The following is a 16,794-nucleotide window of genomic DNA, read 5'->3' on the forward strand; positions in this document are numbered from 1 at the left end:
TTTCTTTATTCTGCTCTGCAGTAGTTATTTCCACTATATTATCTTCCAGGTCACTTATCCGTTCTTCTGCCTCAGTTATTCTGCTATTGATCCCTTCTAGAGAATTTTTAATTTCATTTATTGTGTTGTTCATCACTGTTTGTTTGCTCTTTAGTTCTTCTAGGTCCTTGTTAAACGTTTCTTGTATTTTCTGTATTCTATTTCCAAGATTTTGGATCATGTTTACTATCATTATTCTGAATTCTTTTTCAGGTAGACTGCCTATTTCCTCTTCATTTGTTAGGTCTGGTGGGTGTTTGCCTCGCTCCTTCATCTGCTGTGTGTTTTTCTGTCTTATCATTTTGCTTAACTTACTGTGTTTTGGGTCTCCTTTTCGCAGGCTGCAGGTTCGTAGTTCCTGTTGTTTTTGGTGTCTGTCCCCAGTGGCTAAGGTTGGTTCAGTGGGTTGTGTAGGCTTCCTGGTGGAGGGGACTAGTGCCTGTGTTCTGGTGGATGAGGCTAGATCTTGTCTTTCTGGTGGGCAGGTCCACGTCTGGTGATGTGTTTTGGGGTGTCTGTGGCCTTATTATGATTTTATTCAGCCTTTCTGCTAATGGATGGGGTTGTGTTCCTGTCTTGCTAGTTGTTTGGCACGGGGTGTCTAGCACTGTAGCTTGCTGGTCATTGAGTGAAGCTGGGTCTTGGCCTTGAGATGGAGATATCTGGGAGATTTTCGCTGTTTGATATTACATGGAGCTGGGAGGTCTCTTGTGGACCAGTGTCCTGAACTTGGCTCTCCCACCTCAGAGGCACAGCCCTGACGCCTGGCTGGAGCACCAAGAGCCTTTCATCCACACGGCTTAGAATAAAAGGGAGAAAAAATAGAAAGAAAGAAAGAAGAAGATAAAATTAAATAAAATAAAGTAAAATAAAATAAAATAAAGTTATTAAAATAAAAAATAATTATTAAGAAAAAATTTTTTAAAAGTAAAAAAACCCCCAAAAAACGGACAGACAGAACCCTAGGAAAAATGGTAAAAGCAAAGCTATACAGACAAAATCACACACAGAAGCGTACACATACACACTCACAATAAGAGAAAAAGGGAAAAAAATATATATATATCTTTGCTCCCAAAGTCCACCTCCTCAATTTGGGATGATTCGTTGTCTATTCAGGTATTCCACAGATGCAGGGTACATCAAGTTGATTGTGGAGATTTAATCCGCTGCTCCTGAGGCTGCTGGGAGAGATTTCCCTTTCTCTTCTTTTTTCGCACAGCTCCCGGCGTTCAGCTTTGGATTTGGACCTGCCTCTGCGTGTAGGTCTCCTGAGGGCATCTGTTCTTCACTCAGACAGGACGGGGTTAAAGGAGCAGCTGTTTCCGGGTCTCTGGCTCACTCAGGCTGGAGGGAGGGAGGGGTACGGATGCGGGGCGAGCCTGCAGCGGCAGAGGCCAGCGTGACTTGCACCAGCCTGAGGCGCCCCGTGCGTTCTCCCGGGGAAGTTGTCCCTGGATCACGGGACCCTGGCAGTGGCGGGCTGCACAGGCTCCCGGGGGGAAGGTGTGGATAGTGACCTGTGTTTGCACACAGGCTACTTGGTGGCTGCAGCAGCAGCCTTAGCGTCCTATGCCCGTCTCTGGGGTCCGTGCTGATAGCCGTGGCTCGCGCCCGTCTCTGGAGCTCCTTTAAGCGGCGCTCTTAATCCTCTCTCCTCGCGCACCAGGAAACAAAGAGGCAAGAAAAAGTCTCTTGCCTCTTCAGCAGCTCCAGACATTTTCCCGGACTCCCTCCCAGCTAGCTGTGGTGCGCTAACCCCTTCAGGCTGTGTTCACGCAGCCAACCCCAGTCCTCTCCCTGCGATCAGTCCAAAGCCCGAGCCTCAGCTCCCAGCCCCCGCCCGTCTCGGCGGGGGAGCAGACAAGCCTCTCGGGCTGGTGAGTGCTGGTCGGCACCGATCCTCTGTGAGGGAATCTCTCCACTTTGCCCTCCGCTCCCCTGTTGCTGCGCTCTCCTCCGTGGCTCCGAAGTTCCCCCCTCCACCACCCACAGTCTCCGCCCGCGAAAGGGCTTCCTAGTGTGTGGAAACCTTTCCTCCTTCACAGCTCCCTCCCACTGGTGCAGGTCCCGTCCCTATTCTTTTGTCTCTGTTTTTTCTTTTTTCTTTTGCCCTACCCAGGTACGTGGGGAGTTTCTTGCCTTTTGGGAGGTCTGAGGTCTTCTGCCAGCGTTCAGTAGGTGTTCTGTAGGAGTTGTTCCACATGTAGATGTATTTCTGATGTATTTGTGGAGAGGAAGGTGATCTCCGCGTCTTACGCTTCCGCCATCTTGAAGCTCCAACCCCCCTTGGTTTTTACCCAGTCTGCTGGCCTTCTGCCTGCCCTGCCTCCCAGATGTATCCAGTCTAAATTATTTGTTTAATTGTGTTTGCTTATCTTTAAGCTGCCATTGTCATAATCACAGTTATTATGTTCATAGCTTGTGATAGGTTACAAGAGCTTCACATATACTATCTCATTAAATCCTCACAACTGTAGTTGGCTAGGACCCACTGCTTTTGCACTCATTTAACAAATGTTTATTGAGAGGCTAGCAGCTTTGCACAAAATAGCTCTTTTAATTCCTTTAGCAATCTAGCTAGTTGGATATTATTATCTTTATTACGATTTTATAAATGTAGAACAGGGCTAGAGAGGTTACGAAACTTGTCTCAGGTGGTAGTTTATAAGTAGAACCAGGATTCAATCCCAGGTCAATATGATTATGAAGCTTGTGTTTCAGATAGTGCTGTGCACCTCTCACAGATAAATAACATCTTCTTCCTGTCCTTTTGTTCCCATTGTTCAGCCTTTGTGAAGGCAGCCCAAGTGGTGTGACCATGAATTGCTCTTCCTTGCAGCCTGAGAGTACTGAAGTGTGCATAGCTGAAGGTGCTCTCCTGTTGGATTGGTTTCTTTGGTCTAGAAAATATTGAAAGATTAAGTTGTAATAGACAGAGTTTATTTTCTGAGATGGAAGGAAAGAAAATGAAGGCAAGTATGAAACTAGATACATTTCTAACAATAATTGCTTGGTGGGTACTGTTGAGGGCTCTGCTAGATTAGAAAACGTGAATTCATAGAGATGCCAGTCAGTATAGCTATGTGATTTATCTTCTATAGTGTTTAGTGTTTTGGATTTAAGAATAGATCATTGATCCAAGGTTGGAATTTTGACTGACAAGTACAGCAGAAGACTAGTAGTGCAAGGGACCAGATTGCTCATGGAAAAATAGCTCGGATATTTAACCATGAAATCTAGGCTGGGTTAGAAAGGAAGAGATGCCCTGAGGTGCCCAGTGGACTAAGAGAAAACAGAGCAGTTAAGAAATTAGAGGGCACTGTAAGGTTGAAGGTTGACTATAAAGGGAAAGTTTGCAGAATAGAAAGTTCTGGTCAGTGGCTGGGATTCCAGAGTTTGATACCGCTGAAGTAGTACAATTCAGGTGACGACAAAGTCCAAGATGTGGCCCAGGGAGTGGGTAGCAAAAGTGAAGTTGAAGGGAAGGTAATTTGAGTTAAGGAGTCCCAGGTATTTCAAGGCTAAATTGATAAATGGGTCATATACATAAACCTTAGAATCTTCTGGAATTATGGCATAAATTGGGATGGAGACAGATGCTGGGAGCCAGGTTTCAAAGCCCTCAATGAATAAGAGAATAATGCTTTTAAAAAGCCAGTTAGATGACAGTGACTGGAAGGCCATAGGGTAAAGATGTCAGGAGTCCCAAAGGATGATGATTTTTTCATAAAGGGAGAATTACACCTTGGAACTAGCAGAAGCGAGTCTGGAAAATGCCAAGTCCTATGGTCCTAGCCCCTTCCCTGATGGTCCTCCGTAGAGACAGTGGTAGAGATAGCGCTGCCCTCTGGAAAGAGCCAGGCTTACTTTAAGAAGCATTGTGTGGAAATTTTGAGCATTAAGAAAGGATTGGGGTGGGAGTTGGAGTCAATTATGGCAGAACAGGAATAAGAAAGTGCAAAGGAATAGAGGGGGATGAGAGTAGGAAAGACCAGCAAATACGAACTTTCATGTGAGGACAAAGAAGAAGCATCCTTTTTGATCAGCCCAAAGATAGCAGGTTGATGGAGATGGTTAGAAAGTCCTTTGGCATAAGATGTTTTTGGTGCTGGGACTGGCTAAACGTCTTAGGCAGTGTTTGGTCTGGTCTTATTTTTGATATACTAATGCTGTGATTTCGATTTAAGAGTGGAAAGAGCAGATAAGATCATTGAGCTGAGGTTGGAATTTGACAAGTACAGCAAAAGACGTGTGTGTGTGTGTGTGTGTGTGTGTGTGTATGTGTGACTGCTGGCAAAAGCAATGAATTGCCAGCAACCTAGTGCAAAAGTGTACTTGGTTGCAGTCGGGTGTGACTGGTAGATTGTAATCACTTCAGTCTCTGTTGTTTTTTGTACCATTTTGACTCACTGCCTCCAATTAGGTAGAATAAGAAAGAGAAGCGGGCTTCCCTGGTGGCGCAGTGGTTGAGAGTCTGCCTGCCAATGCAGGGGACACGGGTTCAGAGCCCTGGTCTGGGAAGATCCCACATGCTGTGGAGCAACTGGGCCCGTGAGCCACAATTACTGAGCCTGCGAGTCTGGAGCCTGTGCTCCGCAGCGGGAGAGGCCGCGACAGTGAGAGGCCCGCGCACCGCGATGAAGAGTGGCCCCCGCTTGCCACAACTAGAGAAAGCCCTCGCACAGAAACGAAGACCCAACACAGCCATAAATAAAGAAAGAAAGAAAGAAAGAGAAGCAAAATAGGAGAAGAAAAGAATTAAAAATGAGGAGAGATGGAAGAAAACTTAGTAACTAGTGACACCCAGAGAAACAAAGTACAGTTAATCATAGCGCCAAGTACAAACAGATAAAAGGAAAGGTACTAATTATTAGAGAGAAATGTATCCTCTCTGGCAATGTAATGCAGTACAAAAGACAGAAACAGACATAATAGAACCCATTCAGAACCAGTGTTGAATTTAAGCCAAAAGATAAAATACTTTCAGATACTTTCATCTCCAGAGGCTTTGTTTCATGCTAGCCTTCTATATTTACACAGGCAAAAACAGTCCAACTGTCCTTTATTGTTTTTAAACCCGTGGGTAGAAGTGGACAAGCCTTCCAAAAGAGCAATAGTTTGAGAAAACTGTTTATGGGATTGTATCTACTCAAAACAGACTCTTAGAAAAAGCCATAGAATGTTTTCATTTTTTTTACCTAGCATTCTTCTGCCAAGTCTTAGTTTTAAATGCCAACTCTACCTTTCAGGAAAATTTATAAGCTTAGGTAATTTTATTTGCTCATGAGAACATTTTACCGTTGGCAATTAACATTGTACCAGATAGCTTTTTACTGAGAACATCTCACATAAAACAGAGTTTCTGTGCTCTAATTTATATATTCGCATGGTGTGTTGTTATTTAACAGCCTTACATGACTCAGAATCTGTAAATAATAGCTACCCTTCCAGTCACTTATAATCATATAAGGTTAGATGAATCGTTGTTCTGTCCCACTGATGTTACTTTGTGCTTGAGTTTTAGCATGCGTCTTTTTGGATGCTCTCTTAACCCCAGACTGAAAGTTCCTTCTTCCCCCACATTAGGACCACTTGGATGCCATCTGCATACCTCACTCTCTACAGAAAATTGTAATGTTAGATAGGAGGAAATTAAGGATATACAATTCTACAGTCTAGCACCCAGCATCATATTACTGTTGTTACATAAAATTACCTACATTAGTTCTAGTGTCTGAATTTTCTTTTTTTTTCTCTTGGCCTAAGTGTCAGATTTTATAGCCTGCCCAATACTCCGGTCCTTTTAAGACTGAGGCTCTGCTTTGCTTTTGCTTATTCTCTTTCCACCCAAGTTAATTCTCTTCTGAACCCCAGCTTTGTGTGTGGGAGCCAGCTATTTGATGACTGACTAACCTAGTACCAACTTGTGCCAGTCTGAATTTCTGTTTGCTTGCTGTTTGTGAATTTTCTGTAGCTGGATTCTATCTGCCTGTCTGGATGTCCTTTTACTTCATGTTGGACTTTTTGATACTGATTGTTAACCACCTGTTACCATCTTCTCCCAACACAGCATACAGTTCTACTTGCCAGAGTGAATTTCTTTCTAACACTTTGGTTTGGATCCATTCCCTGGCAAGAACTGTGAACAGTTAGCCTACCACAGTTTCATAGGTGCTGACAGAAGTCAGGAGACTCGTGAGTCAAAGAGAAAGGACTTCACTATTCAAGGCACATCAAACAGAATGACCTTCATGTTGGTTCCCTCTGCCCCTAAAGTCCCATGGGGCCAATGCAGAGGGGAACCCAGGTGGATGCTGTACATACAGTAGGTTTTGTACCATAGCTGAGCAGGCCAAGCTTAAGGAACACAGCTTTTTATAGAGGATTATAAGCAAACCTGTCCAACTTTTGCCTCACACGGTGATAATATCTTTATTATACTGAGCAGTGAACAAATCTATTCTTTGCCCCAGAGAGACACTATCTCTATCTTCCAAGGCTGTGCACTATGCAAACATCTTTGAAAAGATAGTCCCAAACAGAAGCTGTCAGTGCATCTGACATATGACACGCAGGGTAAAAGACCTATGGAGAATTGTCTCCCAGTATTTACTTGTACTTGCCTACTTTCAGAACAGATCTGCCAAATCTGCCTTGTTGCTCTGCTGCATTTTTTACAACTTTATTTGTTTATGGAGATAAGACAGTTTTCTTATGCTGCTGCCTTTTGCCTGACTTAAAAAAGTTTAGAAGCCATATTCTAAGATGACTTCTTTGACATAATTATAATTTTGTTTGTTGATTGTATGTATTTTACAGGCCATAATATTCTGTTGCAGTACAGTCCCTATTATGGCCTAACTTGTCATTTTATTTTGTATGCAGTATCCTTTTCCTCCTTCCATCCTGAGTGCTAAATTGTACTGGTTGATGTTCCTTCACTAAGGTGCACTAATACTCAGTTTTAGAAGCTCTTGAGATACCAAGAATGTTTTCTACCCACATAAGATGCTGAAAGAAACAAGGACCTTAAAAGTCTTTTGAGGGGTAGGTGGCTGTTGGAGTCCTTATTACCCACAAAACAGAGCTGTTGTGTCTTGTATTGGAATATGTGTTACTCTCTGCCTCCATTGCTGTTTCTAAGCCCCACTGCTTTTTTTTTTTTAAATAAGCAAACATTGTTATAGTTTAACTGGCAGATTTTCTCTTACTATGTATACAATGACGGTGTGACATATAATCTGTAACATCTCAGTATACAAAGAACAGTACTATCAAGGTACAAATTCTACATCTTGCTTCCTTTAGTCATTTCTTTTTTTTTTAAATTAATTTTTATTGGAGTATAGTTGCTTTACAATGTTGTGTTAGTTTCTACTGTACGGCAAAGTGAATCAGCCATACATATACATATATCCCCTCTTTTTTGGATTTCCTTCCCATTTAGGTCACCACAGTGCATTAAGTAGAGTTCCCTGTGCTATACAGTATGTTCTCATTAGTTATCTATTTTATACCTAGTATCAATATAAGCCCCACTGCTTTTGATTTCTCTTAACTCTTTTCTGCCCCTTTCTTTACTTCCCTCCACATTGCTTCTTTCTTATCACTCCTGCTTCTTGTAACTTCTCCTATGCTGAACCGTTGCTCAAAATGTTTGGCTCTTTTGGCCATTGCCAATCAGAATGTTTCTTTCTTTACAAAGTCAAACCAATCAATCATCATAAAAATGACAGGAGTGTTCGCAATTGTCCACGTCTCTTTTGTTCTTTCTGTACAGTCAGTACCATAAGGACTCAATGTGTTTTGAATGAGTACTTTTGCATAATTCTTTTCACTGGCATTGCTTTATTTGGAGCCATCAGGCGAGACTTCCTGGTTATTAGCTTCTCTGTTTAAATTTGGTGTTCAAAGGCTACTACCCTTAGGGCAGAGGTTTAATTTTTTTTCCCTTTCCTTTTGAAATTCAGCTATTTCTGAGTTCAGAACCATTCTGAAAGCCATAAAGCAAATTATGCTTTATTGGTTGTTTGTACTGGTATTGAACTTTAAAGAATGTAATGTTCATTTGGATTTATATTTTAATATATATGTAAACATTAAAAATGTTTAATACTTCATATTTCTTGCTCTTATGCCTCCTACAGTGGCTGTTATTTTTAAAAATTTTTATTGGCGTATAGTTGATTTATAATGTTGTGTTAGTTTCAGGTGTACAGCAAAGTGAATCTGTTATACATATACATATATGCACTCTTTTTTAGATTCTTTTCCCATATAGATCATTACAGAGTGTTGAGTAGAGTTCCCTGTGTTGTACAGTAGGTCCTTATTAGTTATCTGTTTTATATATAGTAGTGTGTATATGTCAATCCCAATCTCCCAGTTTATCCCTCTCCCCCCTTTTCCCTCCTGGTAACCATAAGTTTGTTTCCTACATCCTACACTGGTTCTTTTAATACTGCTCATTGTAAGTTCTTCTTCCCTTAGAATCTGGGAGAATTTTTCTGATAAAACTGTTACATTATAAAACTGTAAACTTATGTTAAAGATGAAAAATGGAACTCCAAATGAATGTATTAATATAAGGTTTATATAGATATAGACCAGTGGAATAGATAGCCCAGAAACAACCTTCACATATGAAAATCATATGGTCAAATGATTTTCAACAAGGGTGCTAAGACTATTTAATGGAGAAAGGATGTTGTTTTTCAACAAATGGTGTTGGAAAAACTGGATATCCAGTTTTTATTCCATTTTCAGTCTTTATTCCAAAGAATGAATTTGAACCCTTACCTAACACCATATATAAAAATTAACTCAAAATGGATCAAACACCTAAACATAAGAGCTAAAACTATAAAACTCTTAGGGGAAAACATAGGGTTCTTCATGACATTGGATTTGGCAATACTTCTTGGATGTGACATCAAAAGCACAGGCAACAAAAGAAAAAATGGTTATTTTGGAATGCATCAAAATTAAAAACTTTTGTGCATCAAAGATGCTGTCAACAGAGTGAAAAGACAACCCATGGAATAGAGAAAATATTTGCTAATCATATATCTGAAAAAGGTTAATATCAGAGTACATATAAAGAACTTCTACAACTCAACAGCAAAAAATAAACAGCCTGATTAAAAAATGTGCAAAGGACTTAAATAGACCTTTCTTCAAAGATATGCACATGGCTAATAAGCACGTGCAAAGATGCCGAACACCACTAATCATTCAGAAAATGCAAATGAAAAGCACAATGAGATACTACTTCACACACAGAAGGATGGCTATTATTAAAAAACAAACAAACAACAAAAAAAACCCCAGAAAATAACAAGTGTTGGTGAGGTTGTAGAAAAATTGGAACCCTTGAACACTGTTGGTGGGAATGTAAAATGGTGGTGCACAGTAGAGAAAACAGTATGGAGGCTCCTCAAAAAGTTAAAAATAGAATTACCATATGAGGGAATTCCCTGGCAATCCAGTGGTTAGGATTCCGTGCTTCCACTGCAGGGGGCATGGGTTCGAACCCTGGTTAGGGAACTAAGATCCTGCATGCTGTGCAGCATGACCAAAAAAAAAGAATTCCCATATGATCCAGCAGTTCTATGTCTAGATATACACACAAAAGTATTGAAAGCAGGGACACAAACAGATATTTGTACACCCATGTTTATAGCAGCGTTATTCACAATAGCCAAAAGGTGAAAGCAACCCAAGGGTCTATTGATGGATAAATGAATAAACAAATGTGATATATCCATACAGTAGACTATTATTCAACCTTAGAAAGGAAGAAAATATTGTCACGTGCTACAACATGATGAACCTTGAAGACATTATGCTAAGTAAAATAAGCTAGGCACAAAAGGACAAATATTGTCCTTATATGACTCCACTTATATGAGGTACCTAGAGTAGTCAAACTCACAGAGACAGAAAAAGAATGGTGGTTGTCAAAGGTAGGAGGGAATGGGGAGTTATTGTTCAATAGGTATAGAGTTTCATTTTGGTAAGATGAGAAAGTTCTAGATATGGATGGTGCTGATGGTTGTACAAAAGTGTGTAAAGTGTGTATGTATTTAATGCCGCTAAGCTGTACACTTAAAAATGGTTAAAATGAAAAAAAAAAAAATGGTTAAAATGGTAGATTTTAAAATTAAAATTAAATTAATTTAAAAAGAAGGTTTGTAGTAGACACAATTGGTTATCTAGCCAACATTTATCGTCTCCTTTTATCCTTGTTGGCGGAGTCCCTATTTTGTTTAGGTGTGTAGACCTTGCCTATGTGATTTAGGGTGGGGACCCTATCCCAAGTTCAGCTATAAATTCTGATTGACTGCAACAAATCAGGATTACTTTCATTACACTGCTGGTGTGTGTGTGTGTTTTACGTATATGTGCAGTAATGTGTATTATAATATTGTTTATAAAAGCTAAGTATTGGGAAACAAAACACCTAAGTGTCTATCAGTAGGAGGAGACTGGTTTTAGAAATCCTTGCACAAATGAGAGAGTGGTCTGTAAAAATCTCTGTAAAAATAGTAGATCTCTATATTTATTAACATGCACAGATGGTCATATTGTTGAATTTTTTTAAAAGTTCCCAAACAGCAGTATATAGCATTGAGGAGTGAAACTGGAGAGAGAGAGAATGGGTAGAAGGATTGAGAACAGGAGAAACTGGTGGGTTTTTTAAGGCAAAATATTTTTTAAGGGTAGATATTTTTGGTCAGTGAGATGGGAAAGGAAGTGAACTGGGAGATTTCTGGGCAAGGTTTTCTAGCTCTCAAGGAGCATATACCAGAAAATACTGTCCCATTTTCTTCTAATGAATATTGTGCCTGAATGTGGCACCTTGAACTATGCATGAGGAAAACCAGCTCCAGGATGAAGTAGCTGCTGAGTCCAGTAGGGTGGAGAAATGGAAGGAACCTGAGGCCTTGATAAGATCCTTGTTCCGCTGGTCATATTGGGCATGGAGCCTTTCCCCCTGAACTTGTTTAATGTGAGGTGATCTATTTCCTTCCTTGTTTACACCAGTTTGAGTTGAGGTTCTGTTACTTGCAGTCAGAAACATCCTAGCTGAAACGAGACATTTCAGAAAGGTAAACTCTTCCCACAGAATTAGCTTTTCTAGTTTGTGGAAGTTATTTTAAACTTGAGTCAGGCTTAGGTTCGATGTCACAGTGGTGTCATTTTACCTTTTATTCATGATTTGCTGGCTCCTTTTATGGGTCTACTTTTGAAGTCATCGTGTTTATTGTTCTAGAATTGTAAAGTGTACAGTACAATCGACTGGAAATGAATAGAAAGTGTTGTTTATATGGCACTTTTATATTTGGCAAAGTATTTTCTATTTTCCTTATGTTTATGCATTTTTCGAAATACCAGGAATTGTACATGAAAAACAAAAAAGAAACTTTATGTTTTAAATACATCCTTTAATTATGTACGTCTCTTTATTTGAAGAGAATTTTGGAAGGTTTGAACTGAAAGAGTGTATTTATTAGGATGCTTTTGTTTTGCAAGTAACTGAGAAACCCCATTTAAACTGACTTAATATTTAAAGGAATTTATTGGCTTATATAACTAAAAAGCTAAAGGTGTGTTACATTTCGGGTAAAGCTTGGTCCAACAGCTTAACTGCCTTTTTATCCTTTTCATAATTCAATAGTATCAACTTTATTCTAGTGCTAGCTCCTCCCACAGTACTAAAAATGGTCAGCAACAATTTGGGTTTATGTGCTTTCTTCATTTGTGTCCAGCAGGGGGAGTTTTCCCAATTTTTCGTTCTCCAACTTTGGTAATCAAATCACAGGCTTCACTCTGAATAGACCAGTTTAGGTCATAAATCCATCCCTTTGTCAATCATTGTAGCAAGGAGGATGGAAATATGCCTATTGGCTGAAGCTACTGATTGGCTACCCTTGGAGGTGGAGGTGAGGTCAGTCCCGTTCAGATTACATGCTGATGTATGGAGGATAGGTGGGCTTAGTGCCACCCGCAATGTCCATTTTACAAGGAATGGAAAGAAAGGAAGCCATCCATCCCCTGTGCCAAATATCATTAGATATTATTTCTGTGTTTCTCTTTTAGTGTTACATTGTTTTTCTTTTATGTTTTCATCTCATTAGCAAATTGTTTGCAACAGAAAACTATTTGGCAGCTATTAATGCATACAACTTAGCCATAAGACTAAATAATAAGATTCCACTACTGTATTTGAATCGGGCTGCTTGCCATCTAAAACTGAAAAACTTACACAAGGCCATAGAAGATTCTTCTAAGGTATGTGTATCTATTTATTTATATATGGTGCTTTAAAATTGTTATGCTCCTATTTATTGGTTTAAATGATGCCCTTATCTTTTGTCAGTTAAATTTGAATAAGTGAGATGCAAGGATTTTAAGAATCTTGCTTATTACATCTTTCTACTGAAAAAAAAAAAATTTTTTTTTTTTTTTTGGCCGTGCCACGTGGCTTGCAGGATCTTAGTTCCCCAACTAGGGATCGAACCTGTGTCCCCTGCATTGGAAGCACAGAGTCCTAACCAATGGACCCCCAGGGAATTCCCCCAAAAAAGAATTTTTTTTAATGGACAAGGAACTAGTGTTTCTTGAGACTTCAAATTAGATTAGCGATCCCCTATCAATTGCCCTGGTGTATCAGTTGAAGTTCAGAAGGAAATTAGTAAATGGTTGTCAGTTTGTGCTCACCTTTTTTCTTATTAAAGTTTTGCAGACTTAATGCGAGATAGAAGAACACTTGGTGTCACTACTGCTTGCACAGTAAAAGGATATCTCCATGATCATTTTTCCATTTTCAGAGTAACTTAGTATATTCTCATTTCCATTATGAATATCATGTCATTATCTTAAACTTCTAGTTTTTTCTTTTTTTTTTTCCCCATATCAAAGTAACTTGTTTTAAGGGAAATCACATGCAAAATCTCTTATGTGTCTCCTTGAGATTGAGGATACGGAGGAAACAATCAAGTCCTCATATTTTGATCTCATTAAGCTATTGAAGATCTGACAATATTTTTATGATCCAGTTTTCCTTTTAGTAGCATAATTTCGGGCACAAACAAATATTTATTGAATGAATGAATAAACTGAATCACCAAATTTAAATATAGAAGCATTATATATAGTATATATAATACTATAATTAATAGCATTAATTAAATTAATGCTATTTAATCATCCCTGCTAGTAAAGGTAAAGCTGTAGAGGTTTCAAATGATAAACTAAATCATAAGTTTGGGGGCGAGGGTATGAATCTCATATAGGAACAATTGAACAAGTCCTAAAATTGTTCAACATAAATGTATGTATTTGATAAATTCTTGTCCTAGTTAAGCCAAAAATTTAGGTGGGTGAGGGCTTGAGGCTTGTTTTAAAGTTGAGTTTTATCATGTTTTTGCTCAAGTTTAAATTAGGAAATTATATTTTTCCCTATTTTTTTTTCTTTTTGTAAGGCACTAGAATTATTGACACCACCTGTTGCAGACAATGCTAATGCAAGAATGAAGGCACATGTACGACGTGGGACAGCATTCTGTCAACTAGAATTGTATGTAGAAGGTAAGAAATGACAGAAATGTTTTAAATTCCAAGTTATACTCTAAAAAAAAGTCATTGCCATTATTCAAGATGACTCCATTATTTTATACTTTTAGCATTTAATTTATTCTTTGCAATTTATCTGACAAAACGAAAGATGGTTTGAAATATTTTTAAAAATCATTGTTGTAGAAGGGAATTAACACAAGATATAAACATCTCCCTAGGTCTCTGGAGATGCTGTAGTATAAGACAAGTTTTTTTGTGGAAAGATGTGTGATAAATGAGTCACTTAAGATATAATGGAAATTTTAAAATGAGCTTCTTTGGTCAGACACACAGACACTACATACATACATATATACATACATACATTCATAAGCTCAGAAATAACTGATCTACCACAATGTATGATCAATTGCTTATTTTTGTGAGACCATACTAAGGTTTGTAATTCAGTCTCATGTGTATGCAAGCCATATTTATTTAATTTTTATTGTTTTAATTTAATTTAATTTTTATTGTTTTTCATTTTTAATGTAATTAAGGACTATTTGCAGTTACTCATGTTGCCCCCGAGTTTTATCTTCAGTGCTCTTCCTCCCATACTTCCCTACCCAGATTCCTGTTCAGTTTCCCTTTATTCAAGGCCTAAAGGCCTATTCCTGATGATGTCTTGCCAGGGAATTGGCTTTAGCTTATAAAGTTTTATTATTTCTGACTTGTTTGTAAGCTTGTTTCTGGCCTTTTTAGATTTTTCTAACCAAAGCATCCAAATTAGGTTTATATGCCTATCCTTTTTTTTAAGAGTCTTATCCAGCTTCATGAGGATAAAAATTATCAAGACAGGAATGAAACACTATAAGCATTCTTTAGGAATTACAGCATCCTAGACTTTTTTGAGCTAAAAGGACCCTTCATTTTAAAGATGAGAAAATGGAGACTTAGAGACGTTAAGTGATTTGCCTGAAGTGGCATAGCAAATCAATAGCACCTGGAACTCAAGTTTCCTTAGAAATTCTTCTCACTGATATTTTTGTTAAAGATTTAGATTCAGTTATATATTTTTAACAACCAGTCCACAATGCTTTCCTTTTTAACCAATTTTCCTCAAAGAAATTTTGTAGATAGGATAATTAGAAAAAAAAAAGAGAGCACAAACTATAGTCTATAAATTATATAAAGTATGGATTGAGTGTACCAAAATTATTTTTTAAAATCTAGAATTTTGAAATAAGATGACATTTATTACTTTTTCATTGAGGTGATAAAAATGTCCTTTTGATATATGAGTTTTGAGTCTATTCATGCTTTAATGAATTTAAGCTGTTAGCTTATTTGTATTTCAGTTTAAAATAACTGCTTCTTACTGAATCTTGAATGAAATCATAATTATTTCTGAAATTACTGAAAAATTTCTTCAGTCTCTTAGAGACCATGTATGTGAAAATGGGAATCTGACTAAAACCTGTTGCTTGTGCTGAACCATGGATTTAATGATTCTTTTTATTTTTTAAAAATATTGTTTAGATAACACAAGTATTTATAAAATATTTTATTCATCATCATTGCTATATAAATATAGGCCTACAGGATTATGAAGCTGCCCTTAAGATTGATCCATCCAACAAAATTGTACAAAATGATGCTGAGAAGATTCGGAATATAATTCAAGGAACAGAACTAAAATCTTAATGACTACTAGAAGCAACTAGGTATTGTACTAGGTATTGTTCTAAGTTTTACAAAAATAACTGGAGGCATTAGGAATCTGTGCATATTATGGCTGATTATACAGAATCACTTTCTCTTTAGTTCTGTACAGGGCAGAATACTATACATCTGTAGAAAATGAAATGTTTGATTTCAATGGTTTTTGAATAAGTAAATCAAAGTAAGAATAATCTATTTTAATTATTTGTTTCATACTACAACATAATTTAATTATATTTTTTTGTTACTGAATTCAGCTTGCCCTTATAACTAACAAAATATTTGTTGGTGTGATTACCGGGACACTTACTGATTCATTTTTAACACGGAGAAGTTTAAAATAAAAGATTGTGTTTATAAAGTATTTTTGTTTGTATTAAATACTCTATTTAATTGTCTGAATGATTGGCCTTGGTATAATCAATACTGATGTTTTGACTTAGTTTCCAAATGCACAGAACCTTCTTTTAAAAAAATACTGCTCCGCTACCTGTTGTTTGAGGTTAGACCAGTTTACCCTAGTAAAACAACTGTTTGGGAAACCTTATCTTCAACTTTAGTGGTGGGAAGTGTTTGCCAAAGCGTCGATCATATTTTATAACACTATCTGGTGATGATAAATTTTCTACTGAGATTTTTTCTAGTACCTTCAAGTACATCAGAAAAAAAACAAAAGAAGGCAGCAGGGACTTCCTTCGTGGCCCAGTGGTTAAGAATCCCCCTGCCAATGCAGGGGACAGGGGTTCGAGCCCTGGTCCAGGAAGATCCCACATGCCACAGAGCAACTAAGCCCGGACGCCACAACCACTGAGCCTGTGCTCTAGAGCCCGAGAGCCACAACTACTGAGCCTGCGTGCTACACCTACTGAAGCCTGTGCGCCTAGAGCCCGTGCTCCGCAACAAGAGAAGCCACCGCAATGAAAAGCCCACACACTGCAAAGAAGAGTAGCCCTTGCTCGCTGCAGCTAGAGAAAGCCTGTTCGCAGCAACAAAGTCCTAACACAGCCAGAAATAAATAAATAAATTTATTAAAAAAAAAAAAAAGGAAGCAAAGGTGAAAATGTTAACTTAGAGTATTATGATACTGACACTGGATTGCACCACCACTTGTGTTATATCTCTGTGATGATGCAAGCATTAAGCAAAACCAGTACAGCTTCCCTTTTGCATCCAATAGTTGTCACATTTCTCTGTGATTATATGTAGAGGATTATTAGGAAAACAAAGCAAAATTTTTAGGAGTAAGTTTTTATAGTATTTGTTCATCAGATGTCATTCAAGTGGATCATAAAACAGCCTCTTTCTTAAAAAAAAAATGCAGTACTTTTTTGAATATGTAAGAGTATCCTAGTTCAGCAACCTTGAAATTTTTACTTCTATAAAGCAACTCTTGATAACTTCTATAGCAGTTCTGCCCAGTTATCAGACCTTCTGGTGAGACAGGATTGCTTTTTTCTTATAATCAAC

At 38.1% G+C, this 16,794-nt stretch overlaps 1 protein-coding gene across 4 annotated transcripts in view; it reads left to right on the plus strand.

Moving 5' to 3' along the window:
* Nucleotides 1-15,395, plus strand: part of DNAAF4 (dynein axonemal assembly factor 4) — a 79,282-nt gene extending 63,887 nt beyond the window's left edge. For 3 of the 4 annotated variants that reach the window (XM_061180299.1, XM_061180300.1, XM_061180301.1), the window contains exons 7-9: nt 12,183-12,336; nt 13,530-13,635; nt 15,200-15,395. In XM_061180299.1, coding sequence (XP_061036282.1) covers nt 12,183-12,336; nt 13,530-13,635; nt 15,200-15,309 — 370 coding nt within the window. In that variant the 3' untranslated portion in view covers nt 15,310-15,395. The remainder of the gene's footprint in view (nt 1-12,182; nt 12,337-13,529; nt 13,636-15,199) is intronic. The other variant, XM_061180302.1, reaches the window with a different exon arrangement.
* Nucleotides 15,396-16,794: the final 1,399 nt, after the last annotated feature.

The sequence above is a fragment of the Eubalaena glacialis genome, chromosome 2 (genome assembly GCF_028564815.1).
Source record: "Eubalaena glacialis isolate mEubGla1 chromosome 2, mEubGla1.1.hap2.+ XY, whole genome shotgun sequence".
NCBI classification, from domain to species: domain Eukaryota; kingdom Metazoa; phylum Chordata; class Mammalia; order Artiodactyla; family Balaenidae; genus Eubalaena; species Eubalaena glacialis.